The sequence below is a fragment of the Neolamprologus brichardi genome, chromosome 14 (genome assembly GCF_056152115.1).
Source record: "Neolamprologus brichardi isolate AB-2024 chromosome 14, ASM5615211v1, whole genome shotgun sequence".
NCBI lineage: Eukaryota > Metazoa > Chordata > Actinopteri > Cichliformes > Cichlidae > Neolamprologus > Neolamprologus brichardi.
In genome coordinates, this window is record NC_142117.1 from 4,368,645 (window position 1) to 4,395,394 (window position 26,750).

Consider the following 26,750-nt stretch of genomic DNA (forward strand, 5'->3'; position numbering starts at 1 on the left):
TGGCAAGAAAAGCAGTTGAGAGTATTGTTAGATACCTCGGTCTCAGACAAGTGGCCCGATACCCTGATGTGTTGTTGTGAATGTTGATGATTTTCTCTCAGCTATATGTTCACTTCAAGGCAAAAGCCTAAAGCAACGATCTCTGTCGTAAGACGCAAGGGAAAAGATGAAATATATATTGTAACGCTGTGTTTGTAACATTCATCTGTTCTTAAAAGCATAATAATTTATTTGATCCACTCAAGAAAGGACTAATAACAAAAATTCACAACGCATTGTCACAACTGGATAGAACTATCACACTTGACTATCTGAGAGAGGCCTGGCAGTGTGACCTTGGTAGGAGAATTACAGACAATCAATGGACAAAAGCCCAGGAAAATGTACACTCTTCCTCTGTTTGCATTCGTCATGGACTCTTACAGTTTAAAGTGCTACTTAGACTCCATTCATCAAAGTTGAAACTGTCAAAAATGTTCCCCAATGTAAACTCGTCCTGCGAAAGATGTAAACAGCAACCTGCTTCACTGGCGCATATGTTTTGGAATTGTCCCTGTATAGCAACATACTGGAATAATGTCTTTCATATCGTGTCTAAAATTCTAAAAAAACCCACTTAAGCCAGACCCAATCTGTGCTTTATTTGGAGTGAAGCCGGTTGTTGTAGCACCCAAAATAATGTGATACGTTTTGTGACGCTGCTGGCACGCCGTCTGATTCTACTAAATTGGAAACAAAAGGTGCCTCCTACCACATCAGCGTTAATACAAGATGTATTGAGACACTTGCAGCTGGAAAGAATTAAACTCCTACTAAAGGGGAGGTTGGAGGAATTCCATTCAACCTGGCAACCTTTTATACATCTCTTCAATACTGTACAGATATAAATGATCACTGAGCCTCATTGGTAGTTCGATAAATAGCATCCTCTGTCCAACGTTCTTTCGTTGTTTGTTGTTGCTTTTTTTGTTTTGTTTTTACTTTGTTTAATTTTTATTGTATATATGTAATCATTTATATTTGGATCTTAGTTGCCTTCATGATAAAGAACACTGGAAAACCAAATAAAGAGATTTGAGAAAAAAAAAAAAAAAGCATAATAATTTATAACAGCAGCTGAAATTAGCTACCTTTATCTGACAAAAGGCCAGCATTCACTTGCTTTTCAGGGCTCATTCAATCTGAGCCGACATCTGTGAACTATATCTGATTCTTTAGTAACTTGGAGATATGTTTGGTGCTTAAAAAGTCATTTATCTGTTTGTGCTCGAATTTGTTTGTCTTTCAGGTCTTTTGTGTTGTTTTTAGACTCTTTATTGCTCTTTGTTGCTCATCAGTGCAGAATTGCTGAAGAAATAGCAAGGTATTTACAAAAAGTCCCATAAGTATTTGGAAAATATGGTTTTTGTCATTTAGCACCACAGCAGATTGTTTGTTTTTGATTAAAACACGTTAGCTACTGCTCACCGCTTGTCTGCAGGCTTTATTAAATGGAAAACTTCCACAACAGTGTCCATGCCATAACACTGCAACAGACAATGTTTCTCTTAGGATTTTCAGCCCAAATGTCACCTGGCCTAACCTGTTCTTGAGCATAATAGCGAGAGTTGCAGTGAAAAGCTACCACATGCCACGAGTTCAACACGATGGGATCAACATGGCTGCAAAACCACTTTACAGTCAATTGTCTAATTACACATGAGCGTGTATGAACGGAGACAATTTATAAAATAAAAATCTTTAACAATTGATGCAATAACTTTGTTAAACTAAAGCTCAAAGTCTGCACTTCAATCACATCTTGTTGCTTTGATTTAAAACCCACTCTGAAGACGCTTGGAGGGAGGAATTGGGCATAGAAATATCAGAATCAATGTGGGACAAATGCCTCAATCAAATCAAAAATTCATTCCTGCTCTGTTAACAGCAGACATCAATTAATACAATTTAAAATTGTCCATCGGCTACATTATTCCAAAGTTCGGCTACACAAAATTTATCCTTCAACTTCCCCCATGTGTGACAGATGTAAAACATCAGGGAGCACATTGGCTCACGCTTTCTGGCATTGCAACTCATTGACCAATTTTTGGTCCAAAATGTTTGGTTGGTACTCTAAAGCTTATGGGATTTCCATCTCACCCAATCCAGAAATTGCAGTTTTTGGCTGTGTACGTTCCAGAACTATCCCTGCGACTGTGCGGGTGCCAATCGACCTCGAAATGATGATTGCGAAAAGACTTATTCTAAAGGAATGGAAGTCCGCTGCTCCTCCCTCCTTCAGTGTCTGGCTCAATGACATGTTATCAGTCATTCAACTGGAGAAAGTTCAATACCTGCAAACACCTGCAGCAAATGTTTTCTCAAAATCCTGGACTCTGTTTTGTACTCACCTTGAGAAAGCTCACGTTGTATAAACATGTACCATGGCACTGCACTGTTTATTACATATTCATGACATTTGATTCATTATGGATACTGGTAGTTTCTAATTTTAATGTTTTCTTTCTTTTTTTCTTTTGTCTTTCCCTATTGATTATTATTATTGTGCTATTTCTTGTCCTATCATCTCAGCGCCTGAGCTGTATTTGTTTGTTGGGTTTTCTATGCTGAAAAAATTAAAATAAAGTATTGAAAAAAAAAATCCACTCTGTAATGGTGGCGTAAAATTACAAAAAAAACCCAAAACACTATGAACTTATGGACCTGAGAACCAATATGGAGTCAGCATGGACAGAAACTGTGCTGTCACACACTGACTTGTTCAGCGTTTTCAATTTCAATTCAAATGAAACATCAGCCATTGTTCCATTGTAACCTCTTTAAAGTGATTTTTTAGCAGCAGGGAAAATATATGCATTATGCATTAATTCAGAGCTTGTCTGAAGTGGTCAACTAAATTAACTTTTCCAATCAATTTCATGAATGTGTAGCATTCAAATTGTTTTAAAAATCAATTCTCAGCAGCAGAGCAGACAGCTTATGTGAAGTTTCTCCCATCTGAAAACCAAACCTCTTGCTCCCTTTCATAGTGCATTTAAAACTGACAGAGTTAGAAGGTATTCTGCAGCCGGAGCTCAAAATCCTCCCCTAATCATAAGGGAGACACACAATCAAAGCTATTGTACCTGAATTCTAACAAGTTATTTGACTGCAGCACCACAGAAAATGCAGTCAGATAAAACAAAGTTTTGTGAAGTTCTCCTTACCTGAAAATGCGATCAGAGGGTTGTTCTCCCATCACAAGATCAAAACCGCGCTGGAAGATGGTGTAAGGCCAGGGACTGGCATGAAAAACAGGAAAGAAAAAAGAATAGATCAGAGGAACAGAAAAAAGGTGAGAGAGAATAAAACTGTGTGTTAAAATCAAAGCCTGCGAAGTGTTAAATTTTTCATTGTACCATCCTCCTAATCTAAACCCCCTAGACATCGAAACACGAGCCATGTTTCCATGTCTGACTTTGAGTTTTTCCCGCCTCGCAGAGCCCAACAAATCACAACCAGCATTGCAATGTGCACTACGTGTAAACATAATGATTGAAAAATGTGTTTCTCCAGCAGCTGACATGCAATGTGACTTTGACTCATATCTATTTACCAGGGGAGGGGATAAGAGAGGATGACTGGGCGAGGCAGAATGGGAGAAAGGGTCAAAGTGAAAGGAGAGAGAGACGGAAGGTGATGGAGAGGGCGCACAAAGGAGCCAGTGAGAGTGGGGGCATCAAAGGGAGGAGACAGATGCCAAGAGGCAGAAGCGAGAGAGGGGCAATGATGGAGATTAATGGGGAGTGGCAGCTCCGGGACTAAACAGTCTGCAAAGTGAGAGTGTAAGGGGGAGAAGTGACAGGGGACCGATGTCATTCTGAGCAAACTCCACCACTACTGTAAGCAAAAAGAACATCGAGGAAGACTGGAGCTGCATCCACACCGTGGCCGTGGTCATTAAACATTTAAGTCACCCCAGGGTGCTCGCTCAGTTACACAGGTGTGACAGGGACTCAGGGAGAGCACCAGGGAAATGAAATAAAGAGGTGCAGAGTTACGTAGATAACGGGGGCAAATTTCTGACGCTTCATAAAATGCAGACAAAGATGAAAACATTTCCGACTTGCACTGAGGCTGGCGTGTGATACAGAGAATACATGCCTGCCGGCGACGTGATAGATTAGGGATGTATGATTTGACTTGTTCAGGCCATCATCACATTCACTCTTCTCACTAGGGATGAGTACCGGTATCCGGTGCCATCTGACATAAACGGTAGTAACCAGACCGAAAAGCAGCGCACATTTCGGTGCTTTTTTTTCCTGAGCTGTGATACGCTTTAGATTCTAGCCAATCATTTTACGTTTCCGAGGATAGTAGGCGGGTCCAGGTACGTACGTTCTTTTAGAGCAGAGCTACAGATTAAAAATGCCCAAGGCGAAGCGGTCAAAAGTCTGGCTGTACTTCACAGCAAAAGATGCAAACTCAGCAGCTGCAACAAGTGCTTTAAGCTGATACTGTGATACTGTCAAAGGAGGTAACACCTCAAATCTGATGAAACACCTGGAGATGCATAGCGTTTTTTTTAAAGCCGAGAAATGCGCCGTGTTTGATAGCTTGCTGCGAGACCTCACACCGAGCACATCTACTGCGGGTGTGGTGCCTGTTATCGGACCCAGAGTTAGCAACATCCCCCAAAAACCCGAAGAGGAGAGTCCTGGCCCCTAGCCCTGCCAGTGTAGCAGAAATGAGGATGATGATGCAGCAGCAGCCGTTCTTCTCTGCGTGAGTAGCTTAATGTTGTTCGTGTGTAATTTACGTTGAGTAGGCTAACCACGTTATTAAATTAATGCATGTAAGGTGAACTAGCAAACATCATCATAGCTACATGCGGCTGTCTTCTTGTTTGATGGCAGATACTCCCTTCACCCTGGCCAAAAAGACTAAAATGACCAAAGAAAAAGTGGAAAACAGTTAAACATGAGAGGTTTTTGGACAAAGTTTGTGTTTTTTCCATTGTTTAAGCACTGCTTCCAGCCAAGAGTGATACCATATATGCCCCATAGCTGCAGAAAAGGCTAACATTGTTATCTTTTTACAAAAAAACAGCTGAACATGAGAGGCTTTTGGACCAATTTTGTGTTCTCCATTCTTTAAGCACCGGGCACCGTTTCAAAAGTACCGGTTTGGCACCGGTATCGGATAAAACCTAAACGATACCCATCCCTACTTCTCACTGTTTGGTAGAACGATTTGAAGGTGCAGCAGAATCTAGCACCAGTCCACAAGAACTAAAGAAGTCACAGTGGGGTACCTCTTCATTGCTCTGGAACTAAACTAAACCCTCGTTCTCACGATATATCTCCCTGTGGTCGGTGCATTTCTTTCTTTTTTCTAAGAAAAGAAATGTCATGAGCGCTCTAGTCAGTCAATATGGTTTGGTATAACAACACTCACAGAACAAACCAAGAAAACTCCATGAGACAGTTTATATTCTGAAACAGCTCCATTACAAAGTCCTTCATTATCGATGTTATTTTCATAAACATGTGACAGCCTGCTACATAGAAAAGGGCTGGATCCCATATTATATTTTACAGGTATTTGTAGGTCAGACAGCAAACTGCCCCGTAAATCAGCACAGTCTTCTCTGATGTAGCTTGCTGTTTTTTATGTGACAGTAACACCTCACACGCACACTTACACACACAGCGGTCACCCAGTGGTCAGCACTGTGGCACCAGTGTTCGCCAAAGGTCAAGGACTTTTTAAAGAAGCAGATGTGAACTCAATTAAGTGTTAATATAACTTCCTGGAGAAGAGCCTGAAACAGCATTTTTAAAGCCAAAAAATATCGAGTCATCACTTGGAATCATTACAGAACTAGTTTGACTTTGAGGTCAAAAGATGAAGAGATCATAAACCACATTAAAGCCACTGAAAATTAACAAATCTACCTATGGCCGAAAATGATTTAAAGATAGTACTAAAAGTCAGGCAGCTGTCATTGCAGCCACATTACTGGATATATTATGGGTTCGGAGGTACATACCAACTTAATGCTAACAGTTAAAATACTCTTCACAGCAGGTACTTCACCGCCTGTGGCTGCATCGAGTCTGCAAGAAATTACACCTAAAAACTAAACTGAACACAGAACAGACATGAATTTATTTGGCTTTAGAAAACCATGTTGTACTTCAGTGCAATTTATTACTGCAGTTGTGATTTTTGGTTGAGGTGCTAAAATCGTGCCGTTCACTTCCACAGGTGGAAGCTGCTGGAGAGACTCTCGATTGATGTATTCCCAAGCCTGTAAGTGACCACTGAGAGCAGCCGACAACAGGCAGTAAGTACTGTGGTATCTGTGTTCGTTTGTTGGCTCTCTGTCTGCAATATTGCAGGATTTTGACCCTGCTAGGGAAAGTGCCTATGAACAGCAGACGTCAGGATTTGTTGATACATAAACTCAGAGAATAGAAATGTAACATTCTGCATAATAACACATCTAATCTGTTTTACGCAGTGACGTGACCTCGGGACAAGCGGAGGACTGTAAAACTAGGAATTGTATCAGGCAGACGATGACATCGATTATAAACAAATACCCAAGCAACAAAGAAAAATGATCTTTTTACAGTACATGCCGATGTGCACAACTAATTACCTGCATTAGAATTTTTTATGTGTTCAAAAATATCAACATTACTGTTCCTTTTGATTCTCGCAGGCAAATTAATACCACTTGGTTTGATGCGTAGGGTGATTCCTTTGTTGTTGACGTTGGGATGGTAATGAGCAATCACAAACCATTATGAGGTGATTATCATAACTTACCCCTGATTGGGCCCCCACTCACTGCGGATGCAGAGGTGCTTGTGGACCGGGTCCTTCATGTAGCCGTCTAAGCAAAGGCATTCTCCTGCAAGCAGAAAGCCAGTGATTCAATCATGTCCTCATTATAGTCAAGCCTTGTTTAATTCATTAGAAATTTCCCTCTGCCCCTCTCCTTCCATCTCACTGCAGGAGAGCTATTCTAAAGATGAATCCTCTGCAGAGAAGCACTCTTAATCATCTCTTATTTTTAATGATGTATTCATAGGTGGTCTTTTTTTGTTGCTATTTTTGTTTAAATCTAACAAAGAACAGAAAATAAATTCCTCAGAGCGTTGCAGCAGGAGAATATTTAATCAGTTGTTTCAGTACAGTGCAGCCAGTCTCCAAATGGCTACTAAAAAAAGCGATGGCGCTCACTGCTGTGCGTCATGTCAGTGGATGGGTTTCTGACACACTGATAAGGACGCAGCGTGTAAAACACCGGCTCGCTCCGACTCTGTCAGCTCATTAAAACCTTGCGGCATGACTCATTTCGGATTGATTTTTGACTCCTTCTTGATGTGCACGATGCTTCCTGACCCTAAAGTTCTTTTCAAAACCAAGTTTTAAAAATGTCGTTTTTCTTTGTTTTTCTTCTGGAAACACAAACTGAAGAAGCCAACCAGTAACCTAAAGCTACTACTTTTAGACATAAACCGAGGAGATGGCAAATTATTTCATCAAAAACATAAAGGATATAGTATTTGTTTGTTTGTATTGGTTTGATTTCTAATAAATGGTTACCATACTTAAAATTCAATCCAAATTTAGTTGTTGGGTTTCAGTCCAGCTCCAGCTCGCACTGGAGCGGTTCGCAGCCAAGTGTGAAGCAGCGGGAATGAGGATCAGCACCTCCAAATCTGAGGCCATGGTTCTCAGCCGGAAAAGGGTGGAGTGCCCACTCTGGGTCGGGGATGAGTTCCTGCCCCAAGTGGAGGAGTTCAAGTATCTCGGGGTCTTGTTCGCGAGTGATGGGAGAAGGGAGCCGGAGATCGACAGACGGATTGGGGCTGCAGCTGCAGTAATGCAGACGCTGCACCGGTCCGTCGTGGTGAAGAGGGAGCTGAGTGTAAAAGCGAAGCTCTCAATTTACCGGTCGATCTACGTCCCTACCCTCACCTATGGCCACGAGCTGTGGGTAGTGACCGAAAGAACGAGATCGCGGATAAAAGCGGCGGAAATGAGCTTCCTCCGAAGGGTGGCTGGCCTCTCCCTTAGAGATAGGGTGAGAAGTTCGGCCATTCGGGAGGGGCTCAGAGTAGAGCCGCTGCTGCTCCACATCGAAAGGAGCCAGCTGAGGTGGTTCGGGCATCTGACAAGGATGCCTCCTCGGCGCGTCCTGGGTGAGGTGTTCTGGGCATGTCCCACCGGGAGGAGGCAGACCCAGGACACGCTGGAGAGATTATATCTCTCGGCTGGCCTGGGAACGCCTTGGTGTTCCCTCGGATAAGCTGGAGGAGGTGGCTGGGGAGAGGGAGGTCTGGGCCTCTGCTTAGGCTGCTGCCCCCGCGACCCGGCCTCGGATAAAGCGGATGAAGATGGATGGATGGATGGTTTCAGTCAAATAAATTTCTAAATGGATCAGCCAGACTGTGACAGAATACTTTTTAAATCAAGAACTTACTTTTATTTCTCAGTTTGCAAGACTGACACTTAGCTAACACTTGCCTTAAAGAAGAAATACACTAAGACTATTTTACAGGTAAGACAATTAGCACATATGTAATTTTCCAGCTGCCAACATAATGAAAGCAACCTGTGATGAACACTGTGGTTCATTTCCATTTTAGTCTCAGATGTCATCAAATTCCAAGGAAAGAAATATGATGCCGTGAATGCAACCATAGGATAAAGTGTTGAAGCTCTCAATAAGCAACTGCTCCCTTATCATGTTTCCAATTTCTGCTCATGTTTTATGAGTAAATAAGAGAAACAGACGGCACAGTTACCCCGCGAATTCTGACTGGACATCGAAGCCTCAACCCACAGAGACTGCTAAAAACATCGTATTGCCAGATAGCACAAAAGTACCGTGTCCGAGACAGGTTTGAGTTGTTTTGAGGACCAAAGAATATTAGTCTGTTTCTTTTATTCTTGTGGCTTATCAGTGTGGTTACACAGTGGAAAAGGACACCCTAGAAGTAAATACTGAAGTTAACTTTGAGTCATTACTCCAGATGTCTACACTTAATAGACTCTGTTTATATTAGTGTTTTTCACACTTATCAGACTGGTCCCAATGACTGAATAACATCCCCTACCCAAATGAGAAGTGATTAGATCAGTGATTAGTCTAATGAATTGTCACTTGGCACTGCCATTATTTACTAAAGCAGAGAGTGTCTTGGGTTGTAATTTGCCCAAATCCACTTAGTCCTCAGGCCTAAGGCAACAATTTTGGGCAACTTCTAATAGCATCAAATGCAGCATTGCCCATCTGTGCTGTTTAAAAGTTGAAAGTCTATCTGAAACAGTTTCTAAAGCCTCAGATGTAGGACTGTTTGACATGCAGACAAAGTCACTAGGCGATATTTTAGAGGGTGCTAAACCGACTACTCGATACAAAAAATACCAGTGTCTTACATGAATATGAATGGCCAATACCTCAGCAGTGGGACTCGTACAATGCTCATGCTCTGTGTTGCCATTGTCCTGATAAGTGAGGCCTGTGTGCTTTTTGTGCTGCTATCAGCTCCTGGGAGAAATGTCGGCCTCGACTTTATCCAGTATGATTGATGGGGCCTCACCTTTGGTTTAGATGGTTACTCAGGGGTAACATGTACAACATGCTCTCCTCATGCTCAATAGGAGGCAAGTGAAGAGCACAGGCCCTGGGCGTATACACCACTGTTAATGGAAAAGGTCAACTGTCAGTACCTGCCAGGCTAAAGGAAATCGTTTACTGACTTTTCATGCTAGCTGAATAAAAAAGAAATGAGTCAGGCGTCTTCATGAGTTCAAGTCTGTCTATATTTTATAACATATAGATGGGGGTTATTTTCTAATACTGATTCTGTACTCAGGAGAGCCTCTGTGTGCTCTAGCTCTTAGACCGGGTTCAGTAATGCCCGTGATCCCAGCAAAGTTTTGAGAAAAGAACAGAAGAAAGAGATATACTCTGTGCCCTTTTCAAATAATAATCCTGCTCAAAGGCTGCATCCTCTCACAGAGTTCTTAAATATTGAACTCCCAACTTGTTATTGGCCCGTTAAGTGCTGCACATGACGCTGCAATTTAAACTTTACATTACATGATTAAAACATTGACACTGGTCATGATTAATCTGCTGCGTTCATCGAATTTCACTCAAGGAAACATTTAAAATGACTGCTTTATCACAGCAGTAGAATACCATTAGAGTTTGGTGTATTTGAGCTCATTGCTCCCCATTAACTTATTACTTGTGCAATTGGAGTGTAATAAAATAACAGTTGTGTGGAGGGGTTCGAAAGAGCAGTGCAAGATATCAGTAGCGCAGCATGTTAGGATAAAAGATGTGAAGATATAGACCAGAAAGTCTATATCTTCTAGTCGCTTAGCTACATTACGGAAGTTCATGCTCTACTCCTCAAGCTTTGAGTAATTACTCTTTTAACCCTGGAGAAACCAAATTTGACCCCATGGGTTTCCTAGTAAACCAATGGGGTCGGATCTGACCCCATTGGTTCTCCAGGGTTAAAAAGAATCACCTGGATGTGCTCTTCACTAACATCAGCTTTTCCAAGACTTTCCTCGTCGGCACTCTTAACATGTACATCCTGTGGCTCTGAATATAATTGCTACTTTGCTGCTCTGTTAAATGTGCAATGAAAGAATTGAAATGTTTGACACTGGAAAGCCAGTTTTACATGTTCACTGATAATCTAAACTGCATCGAAAAATAATGACAATAATGCTGGACCGGCAATGAGCTTTGTTGCACAGCTCCTGAACATTGCTAAATGGCTCATCTTACTTTAATTGCCATTTCATTGCACTCTCAGGTCACGGCACTCTGCTCAAACTTGTTTTACACTTGCAAGGTATTACTTTCCATAATTGCTCAACATACAGCCAGAGCCACAATCTAGGCTTCACGCTTTATTTTCACTGAATTTCACTCTGCGATTTGTCACCGTTAAAAACACATACTGAACCTATACAGTACAAATCACCCTCAAATAGCCGGGAACTTGATCTGTCCTGTGGTTAGCAAAGACTGCACTGGAGTAGACATGTATTCACTTAAAACTTGTAACATGTTCTACAGTGTCTTTTAACTTGACAAGACCAAACCCTATTAACTTCTTGTTCGTGATCACGATTGACTAAAACAGTCAGTTTCTTTTTGCCAACATAAAAAGTATTTGACTGACAGAAGACAGAACAATGAAAAAATCTACAGAACTCTGTGAAAATCTAAAAAGGAAAACTATATAAGTTTGAACGGTCTGTTGGAGCCATTTCTAAACAACTGCACTTTCCAGGATCATCAGTTCAAGTTATTTGGGTGTCTCACATCTTTGCCAAGGTCTGGAGTAGGGCTGGGCGATATGATCATATCATGATATAATTTGAAGCATGTGCGGTAACGATATATATCGCGATATATTCTTTTCTTCTGTATAACGTATTTTCCACACTGTAAGGCACACTTAAAATCCTTTAATTTTGTCAAAAATTGAGATTGTGCCTTATGTATGAATTCTGGTTGTGCTTACTGACCTCGAACCAATTTCTGCGTGCAGAAATCTGTTAAAAAATGTTTTAGTACAACTTTGGTAAGCTGCACTGCTTGATGGATTGTCAGAGCATTACGGCTGCCGTAGTGAGGAGCTTCGCGGAGGAATCTGGGTCCAAAATTCCGTCTGCTTCAGGTCCCAAAGTCAAACGAACACTAAGAGTTAAAACGGTCTAAATTATTTCATCTTTAATAAAATCATCAGCATTGCTGCTTTATCGGGTGTAACAATTAAGTTTAACATCCATGAAAAGAGAATTTATTAAATTTAACGCAGTTAGAAGTTAACAGGAAGTTAGCTCGCTAGTTTCCACCTAAACATTTCATACCATGTTCTGACTGAGAGATTTTTGAAACTAATTCAAACGTACAGCTCTGCTGTCACTTCCAACATAAATGAAGACAGAAAACTAAACAGCAGTGGCGTTTGCAGGGTTACTGAAGTTGGACTACCTGGTATATAATGTTGTGCTATGTGATTGCTAGCAACACAGCTATGTTAGCATAACATTAGCACAGTGAAGCTGGAGGATGAATGCTAACTTTTTTTCAACTCGATAAAAGTTAACGTGAGGGATTCTGGTGGTCAGGGACAAATGCAATCGCATAGCAAGATGCTATACACGGGGCAAACTTCAGTCAGGAGAACAACTGAGATTATTCATCCACAATACGAGGTTAGTTATTAATATACTGCAACAACAGAACAGCTGCGAGAGAATTCAGCATTAATGAATCAATGTTACGGAAGTGGAGGAAGCGCAGTTTTTGGCTTTCCCCATATTTCAAAAGTGCTTCATCTCTTTGCTATGACTGTCGCCCGCCATAATTTGCAGATGATAATGGTTGTAGCCTCTGCGATGCTTTCGACCAAAACAGGCGCAGCTTGATGACATCATCAACATGCGCTATCGCGATAGAGCGATATAGTCAAAATCTCTATCGTTGGCCAAATTTATATCGTTTCTATCGTATATCGTTTATATCGCCCACCGCTAGTCTGGAGATAGACCCAAATTGTCATACCCAGATGAGAGGAAATTGGTTAGGATGTTCAGGAATTACCCCGGAACCACAAGGCTGAAGTCTGCCATCAACTGGAAACTGCTGGAACACAGCATAGAGAGGGTGCCAACCAAGAAAAGAAGACCTTCGAGCTTGACTGAAATGAGCAAAGACAAACCAAATTCCTCCTGGATAAAAGTTTTATGGTCAGATGAGACAAAGTTGTCGAGCATGGTGGTAGTACCAGTAGCATCATGCTCTGGGGTTGTTTTGCCGCTACTGGTACTTAAACATTGCACAAAGTGCAGTACTGGAGAAGGAGGACTACCTCCAGACTCTTCAACTTCATCGCAAATCAACAGCTAGAAAGCTGGAGCTTGGGCACATTTGGGTATTGCAACAAACATAAATCAAAAGTACTCTTAGAAGGGATGAAGCAAGCTACCATTATGGAACGGCTTCACAAAGCCCCAACCTTTCCACACTGGGATAAGAACATTTTAAACATAATTAAAAGCCCAAACTACAATGGCATTCATGCCTATGACTACAGCTCTAATAAATTTGACTGTGTGAATGGTTAAATGATAAATAAGTGAATTTTAAGTGGTTTAACAAACAAAACATTCCTGTGAAAATGGTCGGGTACAAAGCCTGAAAAATCTGTACTATTATATGTGGTGAAAACACCACTTTTAAAGCATCCCCACCTCTTTTAATGTCTCACAGGAGCAGCACAGAAATTGTCACAGCCCATCTCGGTTTTCATCACTATATTCTCTCAGCAGAAAAGAGGATTGGATTTAAGCTATCTATAGCACGTTTGCAATCTCCTGGCAGCCCATACACACTTTCACTCATTGTCATGTGTGCTATCCCACTGATAAGCCTGTATCTAACCTTACATATGCACAATGGCTCCTTTACAAATTAATCACATAAAAAATATAATTGTTGAAGCCTGCGGCTGGTCCATATATCATTTTAAGAGTGGGGAGAGTGGAGGTTTGGGTGTGTGGGTGAACCTCAGAAATTATTCCAAGAAGAGCAGGCACGAGACACACTGGCCCAGCTTTTTGATTCATTTAAAGGTCTCAGAACTTACTCTGTATTGCCCAGGGGAGAGTTAGGCTGCTGAATAATGGATGCAAAACAAGGAAGACACTTTAAATGTGAGACTTCTTGTACTAATAATCAGAGTGATGCAGTGGCAGAGACTGTCTAAGAAAGCAAAAATTACACTGTTCTGTCTGCATTCTCCCTCGAGCCATTACAGATACAAGCATGTTTGAAAAAAACATTTCTACATATGACAGGATGCATTTAATTGATTGTTGTATATCTGAAAGCTGACACCGTTTTCATAAAGAAATTTAGTTGTTTCTTGGAAGCTTTTTATGCATTGTAAAACTTTATCTCGAAACTTGAAGCCAGGGCTATTTCTGTATGTGGGAAATTGCCCAGGGAAAAATTTACTGTCAACACCTCCATTGGAACAGGGACCACTTTATATTTAGCACTTTGATTTTAAAATACTCCCTGACAAAAAGGTTAGAACAGAAATTGAAGAAGTCCTTTATAATAGGCAATGATTAAAATGATCTGATTGATACTCTTTGAATACAAAGACGCATCTTTTAAACACTAACAAAGAAAAGAGAAATTAAACACACCATCGTGTCTCCTATTAATAACATATGCTTGCAAGTATTGAGCAAATTTGAGGAATGAGATATAACTACATACACAAAGATCAAATGCTTCTAATTTATTAATTTATCAGAACGTACTGCATAAATCTGTTTAACACACTACATTTAGTCCCATATTGTAAGATCAAAATATATACATATATATACATGTATATATATACAGGCAGTGAGAACTGATCTCGCTAAACAGCAAAATGTTTTGCTATTATTTTTTATCAGCAAAATATTCTCATTTGAACTTGTAGGCAGAGCTTCCGGCTATCAGGCTCCACTCCTGTGTAGCCAGCTCTCACTTTCATGAAACAGACACCATCTCTCCTTTTAAGATCAGGTTTCAAAGTTTCCTTTCAGCTTAAGATTGTAGTGAGGGCTCCTTCAGGTGACCCTGAACCAAGCCTTAGTTATGCTGCTACAACCTCAGGCTGTTGGGGAACCTCCCATGAAGCACATTTCCTCATGCATCTATTCGCCACTATTCCATCACATTAACTTGTGTCCACTTTCTCCTGTAGCTGTTTGTTATATCTCTATGCTCTTATTCCCATTACACCCAAAACCGTGAGATGACTGCTGTTGTGAACTGGTACTAAGTAATTTGTATGCAGGGAGGAAATGTTTGAAATCAGTCAGCTTAGTATGAATTAACCAGGATGAGATAGTGTCTGTCTCCCGACACTATCTCTACTTTTAAGATTAGGCTTCAAACTTTATGCTAAAGCATATAGTTAGGGCTGGACCAGGTGACCCTGATTCCTCCCTTAGTTATGCTGCAATAGACGTAGGCTGCCGGGGGATTCCCATGATGCATTGAGTTTTTCCTTTCCAGTCACCTTTCTCACTCACTATGTGTTAACAGACCTCTCTGCATTGAATCATATCTGTTATTAACCTCTGTCTCTCTTCCACAGCATGTCTTTATCCTGTCTTCCTTCTCTCACCCCAACCAATCACAGCAGATGGCCCCGCCCCTCCCTGAGCCTGGTTCTGCTGGAGGTTTCTTCCTGTTAAAAGGGAGTTTTTCCTTCCCACTGTCGCCAAAGTGCTGCTCATAGGGGGTCATATGATTGTTGGGCTTTTCTCTGTATCTATGAAGCGCCTTGAGGCGACTTTTGTTGTGATTTGGCGCTATATAAATAAAATTGAATTGAATTGAGTTTATTTTTAGGTTTCTAATAAGATCATAATTGTATTTATATTTCAATTCAATTCAATATTATTTATACATATATATCACAACAACAGTCACCTCAAGACGCTTTATATTGTAAGACAAACCGTACAACAATACACACAGAGAAAAACCCAACAATCATATGACCCCCTATGAGCAGCACTTTGGTGACAGTGGGAAGGAAAAACTCCCTTTTAACAGGAAGAAACCTCCAGCAGAACCAGGCTCAGGGAGGGGCGGGGCCATCTGCTGCGACCGGTTGGGGTGAGAAACATATTTCAGAAACACGTTTAAGATTTCACAGTGAGCTCACTTATTTAACCAAAAGTAAAACAAAAACAGTCCACTATTGTGTTTGCATTGTTTACTCTTTGAGTTTTGTGTGTTTTACTTATACACGTTCCCGTCAATCAGAACTTATTATCATGTTGCTTTTGCACTTATGATGTTTCAAGACAACAATCAGGTTCACTTTTATCACACTGCACTTGTGTAGACACATGCAAGCAGGCAAAACAGGAGGATGTAAAGATCTTCACCAATTTTCTAAAAGAAGTAGAATGAAAAAAAAAAACCCAAAACAAAACACTGCGGATGAAGAATAATAATAAAAAACCAAAAACAAATGAGACTACATCAGAAGTATTTCCAGGGGGCACTATGGCGGACGAGGACGGAGCACGCTGGTTTAGAGTTGTGACTCATGATGTTGCTAAAGTTGGCTATTTATTAGTAGTGTTACGTTTTTTCTTTGTTTACAACAACTTTATGAGTCATAAACTAAGAAGAATGTCCTCATTATGTCCATTACATCATTTTTGTGTCATCAGGATGTTTTTCTTTGTTGTAATACTGTTTATGTGTGTCAAAAAAGTGAAGCTGTTTCATATAATAAGGTAAGTGTTAAACAAGGTTGTTATTATTAGTATTTTTTTAAATGAGCTTTAGTTTATCTGAAGTAGACGTACATATCATGAACACTAACTTGTTACACAGTGCACACAGAAGCCTTCCCCTCAGCAATAATCATTAGCACTTTGTGCAAGAAGAGAAATTTAAGAAATACATTAGATTTGGGCTATTTATCTATTTTAGATTAAATAAGTAAATAAGATTATTATTATATGAGACTTAAGTTAAAATGAACAATAACAGGTGTCTAATGAACAAGGTCTGCATATAAATGTGATTTTAGAGGGTAACCATCTAAAACCTTTCTCTGTTGAAGGCAGCTATGGTGAGGTGGGCATTAGCTAAGACTGCAAGTGAAAGTTACAGATGCGACTTTTCCTTTCTCTGTTTCTGGAGGCTCATTTTTCCTTGTTTTGCTGTAAAACATGCTTTTAGTTGTGAAATAAAAAATAATGATGGCTGGTTACAAATTTCACTCTGTTCAGAGGGAACACCAAATATACCAGACGATTAAGGCTATGTCCACACTAGCCTGGATAGATTTACATCTGAAAACGCCCCACGCCAGTCGTTTTCACAGAGTTGTGCGTCCACATTGAAACGGCTGAAAACGCTTACGTTCCAGTACTGCGCACGCGTGAAACACAAGAAGATTCGGCTTGCCTCATTTATGTCTGCCACTTACTTACTTTCCAGCAAAATGTTGAGGAAAAGCTTTTTAAATGGACTAACAATGAGGTGGAGTTGATGCTGCGAGTAACACAAAAGTACAAAGTTGCAAAAGCGAGAGAGAATAAAAGAATTTGAAGAAAAGCTGGAGCATGTACAGGTTGATATTAATCTTTAATAGGACTGTCCTCCACTATCTTGGTTTGACTGGTCACATGACTGCATCATATGACTAAAATGTGTCATAATTTTGAAAAAGTCTCAGTCTTCTTCTGCGTTTGCTTCTGCGTCTTCAAATGTACTTATTTTCGACAGCGTTGTGCAAACACTGCGTTTTTTTTGAGTGAAAACGGCGTCTCAGTGTGGACGGGAGGCCAAAATCAGAAAGAAACCAAGTGTACAAAGCCTAATGGATACAGCTACGACAGCAGCTTCACATTGTGGCAAATTACTCTTTAAAAGCCTCCAGTAAAGCCGTGCGTTTCAAATACAGTTTTTTTCTTACAAAAAGCCTAAATTTACTGTAACTCAAAGAAAAAACCCAAAAAAAAGACTAGACTTAAACAAAATGTTGTGCTTACTCAAACAGAAAATGTCCTTAATTAACCCGATTATCAAGCTGTCACAAAATGTTGTTGTAGGCATATTCTGAAAAAACAACAACATAACTAATGTAAAAATAAAACTAAATTTTGTTGTTTTTTAGAATGTAATTGTAAAATACAATGATTTTCATATCATTTCAACCTTCTAATTAATCTGAGCTTTTCTAGTAAAGCCCGACATATCTCAAGAGCAGCAGCATTTTATGTAACAGGTCATAATTATAACTGTATTAATATCAGCTCTCTTCAGGACTTCACCCGTCCGATGGAAGTCATGAAGAGAGCTGATCAGTAAGTTCACTGCTAGTTAATATTTCCACTCAAAGCTGTGAGAAGAGCTGGTAGTTCAGCCTCGGCTCACCTGTCTCAGGGTCACACTGATGCTCGCAGGGATCCAGGAGGCGTCGTCCACACAGCTCGTTCACCCACGGCCCGCTGGCATTCTGCTGATAGTACAACAAAATCTGGGCCGGGTTGAGCCAGTCTGAAGCGTCCAACTGGCTCCCCTGGAGCAAAATGAACCTTGACCCTGGGTAGGATAGAGGAAATGGAAGACACGGAAGAGAAGGGAACAGGGAAGAAATGTGAAATGGATAAGATGGTTGAAGAGAAGGACAAAGGTAATTGAAGGGTAACGAAAAGATGGTAGGAATGGAGACGGGAGGAGGGTGAAAAAGCAGGAACGAAAAACAGAACAGGACATAAAACAGCCTGACTTTGAACGAAATCTTCAAAGCAAATTATCATATTTATCATGTTTTTTTAACCACTTATTTCTTTATGTTTTCTATCATTTCTAAAACCATTTAACAACAACAACAAAAAAGACAAGGTTACAGCACATATTGGACCTTAAAAGTGAAATATCTTCAGCTAAATATGATGACAGCAAGCACCACATTTTAGTGAGGCAGTTTGTACGAGAGAAAACAAATTAGGAAACCTTCAAAATGAAATTTTTGAAAAGAAAATGTGATTAAAAAATACCAGATTTAAAATGAAGTGGATCTGGAAAAAACATGAAAGCTTTATAAGACATTACTTATTATTTTTCGTATAAGAGCCACAGTGCAAACATGAAAGCTGCAAAACTGAAAAGCAAAACTTGCAAACACTCCGATTTAAATAGGAATATCCATGATCATACAAATAACATGTGTAAGGCATGATCTTGACTAGGTTGATGGTCTTGGCTGATTGAACCACATAACTATAACTGGGTGGGTAGTGAAAAACATTTGATTCTTGCTGTTTTTATTGTTTTTTTCTATTATTACTGTGGAGAAAATAGAAGCAGTGAGGGCAGAACTGGCATCATCACCAAAACAACACATTCTGAAATGTTTAAAGATCTTTGCTATTTCAAATCGCATAAAGGTGACTGTTGCTGTGATTTAATGCCATAAAAAATGATATGATATGTGCTTACAAACTGTATAGAGTAAATGCTGACACAATACAGCATTTACGGTGGATTATATTATGTCAGTGAAAGCCAAATTGAAACAAAAAGTCTACATTTTCTCCCAGAAAATCATTTTTTGAACCAAGGTCTCAGGGTTTTTGTAAAACGATTGTTATAGCTGTCAAATTCATAACATTTAACATAACTCAGTGCTGTGCATCTCATCTCTTTCACTTACATTGTTCAGTGTTTGGCCCTTCTTTTATTTTAACAAAGTATGGCTGTCTGTGAAACAAACGTTCCCCGACCGTGAGAAGTCCTCCTCTTTCTCCTCTTTGTTATTAGTGTTTGTTATGACACAAACAAAGCATCAGCTCAACGCTTTCTCTGTAATAATAAATGCTTAATAATGATTATTGGCGCGACTATGGGCCGACACGTAATTCTGAAAAGGTTAAAGATGAGCGAGTACAGCTGTAAATGAGTTACAGTCGCGTTGTTTGTTTTCTATGTAAATTTCAAAGTTTGTGCATCTGATCAGTGGAGGTAAAACTGTTGAGCGCTGGGCTAACAGTCTGCTGCCATAATGCAGGATAATGAGGCGAGGACTGCCTGTGTTACTGCTGCTGTTTAATTTCAAACCTTTCTACTTATGCTTTAATTACCTCGTGGCTGAAAGCTGCAGCGCACAACTTTCCTCTTAAAAGGTATAATCAATTAGTTCCATTGAATACACTTAAAGACTGAGGTCTCCGGGGGTTTACAGCTCAAATGCTGTAAACTAAAGGGAGCTCGTATGCAAAATGTTTTCTACTGAGTTTGTGGCTGCCTGGGAAAACAAAAGCTCTCTTCCATGTTCCAGGACACCTGACACAGGAGGTGTCTCTGGAACGCTTGGTTCTGAGAGTTATCCGCTGTGTGATCTCCGTAAATTAGCAACAGCGCTCACTGACCAAAGCACTGTCCATTTGCAAACACGGGATGCACTGGGCATTTGCTAACCCAAGCATATTTAATGACTTGTTGGCAGGCTCTGTGTGCCCTAGTTAGCTCCGTCCTCTTTGATGATTCCCTTAGAACTAGAGCACACACTGCAAATGGCTGGACTCATCCTGTTAGCTTAATTGTGGAGAGTCATAAAACTGCCTGGAAAAACTTTGAAGACACCAGCAGAGTTTCTGTTTTTATGACACTTTTTATGTTCTATTTGAGTTTTCTGGCAACTATGTATGCACTTTTGAAAGATGAAATGGATTTCTGTGTAAAACATAAATGCTTTATATATATGGTCTAATATACAATGAAGAATTCATTTATCAAAATAAGAAACTGTAGCCATCTTAATTGAGACATTCATCACATCGTGATGTTTGACTCTCACAGGGAGCCGCGTAGGCCTGAACGGACGAGACCAGAATTATTAACGTGAGCGCCAGACTTAAGAGCAGAATGAATCGCCTGTGTGCAGCTCTTTGGTTATGTTTTAAATAGAGCAGTTATGTTGCTACTTTGTGCATCACAAGTACAAAGAAAGATGGTGCTGGTTGCCATCCTCCAAAACCTTGGAATTTCTATATATAAAAAAAATATTATAGAGCTCTTAAATACCAGGCGCATTAGCTCTGGTGCATTATGGTAGCATGTTTAAAGGCTAGCACACTTAACATTACATTAAAATTTCACTCATTTGTGCCTATGTGCACTTTCATTGCTAGAATAGACTCTTGGTCTACTACTTGGTACTTTGTGCTTAACTTTTTGGATGTTTGCCTTCAAATTTCCCGAGGTTGACTCAAATGCCCAGGATCTGATGGATAAAATACTTTGTGCATCACAAGTACAAAAAAAGATGGTGCTGGATTACCATCCTCCAAAACCTTGGAACCTTGGAAACCTTTCTATATAAAAAAAAATATTATAGAACTCTTAAATACCAGGCGCATTAGCTCTGGTGCACTATGGTAGCATGTTTAAAGGCTAGCACACTTGATGAGAGATGAGATGAGATAGCCTTTATTTGTCAGTTGCAGGTCTTTTGCCCACAACCGAGATGACAGACCCTGCTGACCGTACATACAACACAAACATCACATTGGGGAGACGGGTCGGGCTAGGTAGCGAGGAAAAAAACATCGAAATGTGTAACACAGAAGGATAATACAGGAATGCACAGATATCAACACACCGTAGCACAATAAACACATGGGAAAGAGTTCCAGTGTGTACATCTGATCTGGGACCGCTGCAATCTTTCGACTGCGCCTGAGGTAAGCGTTGGAGGTGGCGTTGGATCCGGGGTAGGGAGGGTGATGCGTCGGTGAGTGCTTATCAGTATCAGTATATGTATGTGTGTGCATTAACATTACATTCAAATTTCACTCATTTGTGCCTATGTGCACTTTCATTGCTAGAATAGACTCTTGGTCTACTATTTGGTGCTTTGTGCTTAACTTTTTGGATGTTTGCCTTCAAATTTCCCAAGGTTGACTCAAATGCCCAGGATCTGATGGATAAACATCTATAATGGCAGCATAATGGCAGCAGAGGCATGACCGGTAGCATGAATCCCAAGCCACTCCTCGGATGGGACTCTAGGCCACAGCATCGCTCCTTGAGATAGCTTCAGATGTAATTGGGAAACCTCTCACAGGAGGCACAGATGGTAAAAGTAAATCTATTTCCAGCAAATACAATCTGAGATGATAAACGTCAGCCACCTTTCTATTCCCGACTCTCCGAGTTAGTGATAGGAAGAAAAAGTTGGCCCTGTTCTTTGTCATGTATCTTGAAAAGCAGCAGATATTGTTATCCCGCGCAACTACACAAACATCTTCAGATGATTACTTTCCCAGACGTGAAAGGCAAGGAGAAAGGTGTGACTCTATATTTTGGTACTTTTCTTTCAATATTTGAAGTCAGACACATGCGCAGCTGTTGGCATTAATAGCTTCTTTCCCCGGTGGTAGAATCCAGATTTTCATCTGATTCACCGTGACATCAAATCAAGTCTGATGAGACTGTGGAGACATTTATGGAAACATTCTAAATCGATCCCAGTTTTGTAATTCAACAGGCGAATTCGCCATCTTTCATCTCTCCTTTCAAAGTTCCCTCCCTCGATGCCTCCCTGGAATTTTAATATCACTGGCAGGCCAGCGTGTACCACCGGAAAGCAGCAGCGTTTCAAATCAAATCAGACCTCTAGATGATAGATGAGCAAGCCTAGTCACAGTCTATAATATATCTGGACTGCCAGCTCACTTCAGTGACAGCTGAAAAATGCCAATGAGCCAACAGGAGCCAACACTTGGCTCCTGTGGTGCTATTTTTTATATTTTTTTTGCAGGTACTACATTGAAATTCATTAGCGAGGTGGTTCAACATATCAGAAAGTACCAGGGGAAGCGCGATGGAGGTTTGGCTGTGGGTGGTCATTGCGACCTAGCAACCACGTGCTCCGATTCTTTGAGGGCACATCTGCTGTGCGCTGCGACACGGGAAACCCAGGCAGAGGGTGGTCGACCTGGCATTTACCTTTGTCTTCGAGACAGCAAAGCAAATCAGCAGCTCGACCACAAAGCACAGGCACTCGGTTAGCGAGGGACCGAACTCCCCGGAGAGTGACGAGGAAATGCAAGCTCAGCGCTCCCCGGGGATGTGCTTGGGAAAAGGCTGCATCCACAATCCGTGGCTGGTGTAAGGCCTTACCATCAGCGATGAGGTGCTCCGGAACATGTAAGATTACCCGGACTGAGAGGCTGCAGGAGAGGTGAGAGGAGTAAACCAGGCCAATCACGCAGCTGATGACACTGATCAGAGTCAGGGTGGTCTTATTGATGGGGCTCCGGGGGGAACCTGCTGCTAGAAAGAAGCGAGAGAGAAGGGGGAGGGAGAAAAAAGAAAGAGTAGAGAACTGTGAAGCAGATACCACACTTTTCCCCAAGAACCCCTCCATCAATACATGCACACTATCACACAAACATGTACACACAATGGCTACACAGGGAGTCATTTTACAGTTATTTTACAAACAAAGACAAAAACCCAACAACAATGGGCCTAAACCCACAACAAGGTCGTTAGGATCCAAACCCTCAAGCCTCGGGGAAGTTGACACAAGGCACAGAAATAAAGTTTACCTTCGAAGGGTTTTAACATCCACGCTGGAATGTGTGGAGGGAAAAAAGAGAGAGGTTGTTCTTCAAACCTTCCCTCTTTCCTCCACTTTCCTCCCCCCACCCTTCCCCTGAAAGTGAGAACTCTCCCCTTATCTCTTTCGCTCCCCAGTGCAATGCAGAAAGTGTCAAAACTGACCCCGCACCCACGCATACAGGCACGTACACACAGAAAAATATCACAGTGACCTTGAATGTAGTCACGCAGGCTTTGTTTAAAGTGCCTCGTTTTTCACTAGCTGAATAACTCCAGATCCCATTGTCACTTTTAAATTACTCTGGCAGAACTTTTTCATTCAAAAAAGGCCCGAGGCAATCCTTTAAACAAAAGCCAAAGTAGAAAGCTGACCTATCGCAAAATGTTTAAAGCTAGTTTATTTAATCAAGTAACTTACCCAGAAACTGGATGCAGGGCAGAATTTCACCCCTTTGACTTCCTTTTCAGTTATTTTTCAGATTTTTACAAAAACCTCTCTTCAGCGCACATTTCTGCCTTCTACATAAAAGAGTGGGATGTCTCATTCTTCACATCCTTCTCTCAAAATTTTCTATACGTGAAAAACAACTTTTGTCGTGCCACATGAATCATCCTCTGCATCTAAACAACATCTATTCTTAAAGCTCAGTCTAATTAAAGGTGTTGGCTACACTTCTGGAGGCTTCGCTGTGTTGGTGACACCTGTGCACATGACGGGGGAATAATTGGCTCGGAGGCATCGTAACGGCTTGTAACGCCTTCCGACAGCAGCTATTATTTTGAGGCCAGTGTCACATTTTTTTACTTGAAAAAAAGAAATCTTCTCTGTCTCTTTTCCACACCCCATTACTGTACATCAAAGTTGCAAGGACATGGCATGCTGACATATAAGGCATGCTGCACCACTTCACTATGACAGCATTTGCAGAGGATCCTGCTTAGAAATAATATTTGTGTGGAATATTATTTCAAAATAAGATGTTCTTTGGGTTGTAGATGCAACTAATGCCAGAATATTCTGCACTGAGGACCTCTGATCTCATCATCTTGTTTGATTTCCGTCAACAAGATTATATTCGGATGCACTGAGATCAGTTTCACATGCTCACAACCACTCGACACACACCTATGTATACACAGCATGTGCTTCCCTTGGGAGTCAAAACGATGAGCACATACAACACCAGAGCCATCCGCTATATGCACTGTAAAGGTGACTTGTCATGCGTCGTGGCGATGGTGATACCATCAGACGGCGAGATTAACTGTCTGTAGGTGTATGAGTCCTCCTTACCCCCTGAGCCCCACGCGCTGTTGGCATTACCATTTCTCATACCTCGACTCCGGCGGCGACTGCGGTTTGGGTCGGTGTAAAAGGCCAGCTGAGGCTCGCTGTCTGCCTCCGTCCCAGAGTCCCCGTCTGGGTTCAAGAATGTTGAACCCGCTGTTGGATTCACACAAAAAATACAAAAGAGTTCTGGACCAGTGGCGGGGAATTTGTCCTCAAGTTAGCTTCACAGAGACGGCAGGAAAAAGCCAAAACTCACGATCAACCCACTGCTGGACTTAAAAAAGGAAAATCTTCTTCTATCATCTACTGATGTGTCGGCTCATTTGTAATAATAATCAAGCTGCAACTTTGAGCATTGTGTTTTCCAGTTTTTCTTTAATATACTGTGTTTAGTTTTTATTTGACACATTTTGAATTAGCCACATCCATGAAACAGCACATTAAAAAGATAAAATACTGATGTCACCTGTGTTAAACAATCAGAAGTGCATGTTTGAGTTTGAGACTACTGACTATTGTTTTAGCCTCTACTTTCATTTTTACTGTTGTGCAGTTTGATATTATTGGTGCTTGTCAGATATCAAGATTTAAAAAGTAAAATTTCTAAAATCAGGTAAATCTAACTTCAGATGAACAACAACACACATCACTATTTATTTAACACGAATTAAGCCAAAATGTAGAAGCAGCATATGTGCAAATTTAAGGGTAACTAGCTGCAAATCAAATGAACTAGATGACCTGATCAGTGAGCATGAGCACCTCCATAAATGCAACATGACAGTTTTGGCCAGTTTGCAGGTATCTTACAGAAGCAACTGTTAACGGCCATAAATCTGGAAAACTGTCTTATCCTGTCTTCCTTCTCTCACCCCAACCAATTACAGCCTGAGCCTGGTTCTGCCGGAGGTTTCTTCCTGTTAAAAGGGAGTTTTTCCTTCCCACTGTCGCCAAAGTGCTGCTCATAGGGGGTCATATGATTGTTGGGTTTTTCTCTGTATCTATGAAGCGCCTTGAGGCGACTTTTGTTGTGATTTGGCGCTATATAAATAAAATTGAATTGAATTGAATTGAATGGAATGGAATTGAATTGAATTGGAAAATCTGGTTGTGAGGCCATTTTTAAACAATTTGAAGTCATTCTACTGTGGAAAACATAATGTGGTCATTATGTACCTTATTGGTGTATCCATGATGCACAAGGCTGGTTGTGTTCATGTTTTTTCCAAGGAAATATCAGGAATACATAAAAACATTGTAGTCAAAGGAGCTTGCAAAGAAAAGCGTCTGGACTTCTTTAAGTTGCTTGAAGACGTTTCACCTCTCATCCGAGAGGCTTCTTCAGTTCTAAGGTCAAATGGTGGAGAGTCCCAGATATAACCCTAGTGGGAGTTTCCCCCCACAGAGGGACAAAAGGACCCCCTGATGATCCTCTAATCGCCTGAGCCAAGGTGTGAAACTGGGTGTGGGTCACAATCAGCCAGAGTTTCGGGTGAGTTCATTGTGAAACCTGGCCCCACCTTATCATGCGAATTCCTGAGGTCAGATGGCCCAGGATGTGAGTGGGCGTTAAGGCGTCTGGGAAGGGAACTCAAAACTGGATTATAGATGGCAGAGAGTTGGTGTCGTAAACCACCGCCTCTGTTCAAAGATGGTCGCTCACAGTGGACATAGATGCTTCTTTCACTCCTCTTTCAAACCATCTGTCCTCTCTGTCCAAAATGTGAACATTGGCATCCTCGAAAGAGTGACCTTTGACCTTAAGATGCAGATGGACCGCTGAGTCTTGTCCTGTGGAGGTCGCTCTTCTGTGTTGGGCCATGCGCTTGTGAAGTGGCTGTTTGGTCTCTCCAATGTAGAGGGATGTCTCCAAGCATGACATCCCGGTGTACTTCAGACCCAGCAACACACTCAGACAAAAACTGGTTCACCCGAAAGACAAAACGCCAAAACACAGACTTAACAATGTGGTGTATGCCGTACAGTGCAGCGAGGAATGCCCAGACCTCTACATTGGAGAGACCAAACAGCCACTTCACAAGCGCATGGCACAACACAGAAGAGCGACCTCCACAGGACAAGACTCAGCTGTCCATCTGCATCTTAAGGATAAAGGTCACTCTTTCGAGGATGCCAATGTTCACATTTTGGACAGAGAGGACAGATGGTTTGAAAGAGGAGTGAAAGAAGCATCTATGTCCACTGTGAGCGACCATCTTTTAACAGAGGCGGTGGTTTACGACACCA

The 26,750-nt window shown here is 41.1% G+C and overlaps 1 protein-coding gene across 6 annotated transcripts in view; it reads right to left on the reverse strand.

The window, feature by feature from the left end:
- The window catches only part of astn1 (astrotactin 1), a 559,446-nt gene that overhangs the window by 336,218 nt on the left and 196,478 nt on the right, over positions 1–26,750 (reverse strand). For 2 of the 6 annotated variants that reach the window (XM_087850671.1, XM_087850669.1), the window contains exons 6-10: positions 24,549–24,656; positions 22,769–22,918; positions 18,017–18,184; positions 6,823–6,907; positions 3,210–3,284 (exon numbers count right to left, since the gene is read on the reverse strand). In XM_087850671.1, the coding sequence (XP_087706797.1) occupies positions 3,210–3,284; positions 6,823–6,907; positions 18,017–18,184; positions 22,769–22,918; positions 24,549–24,656 (586 nt within the window). Of the gene's footprint in view, positions 1–3,209; positions 3,285–6,822; positions 6,908–18,016; positions 18,185–22,768; positions 22,922–24,506; positions 24,657–26,750 lie in introns of all 6 variants that reach the window. The other 4 variants (XM_087850667.1, XM_087850666.1, XM_087850668.1 and 1 more) reach the window with 3 other exon arrangements.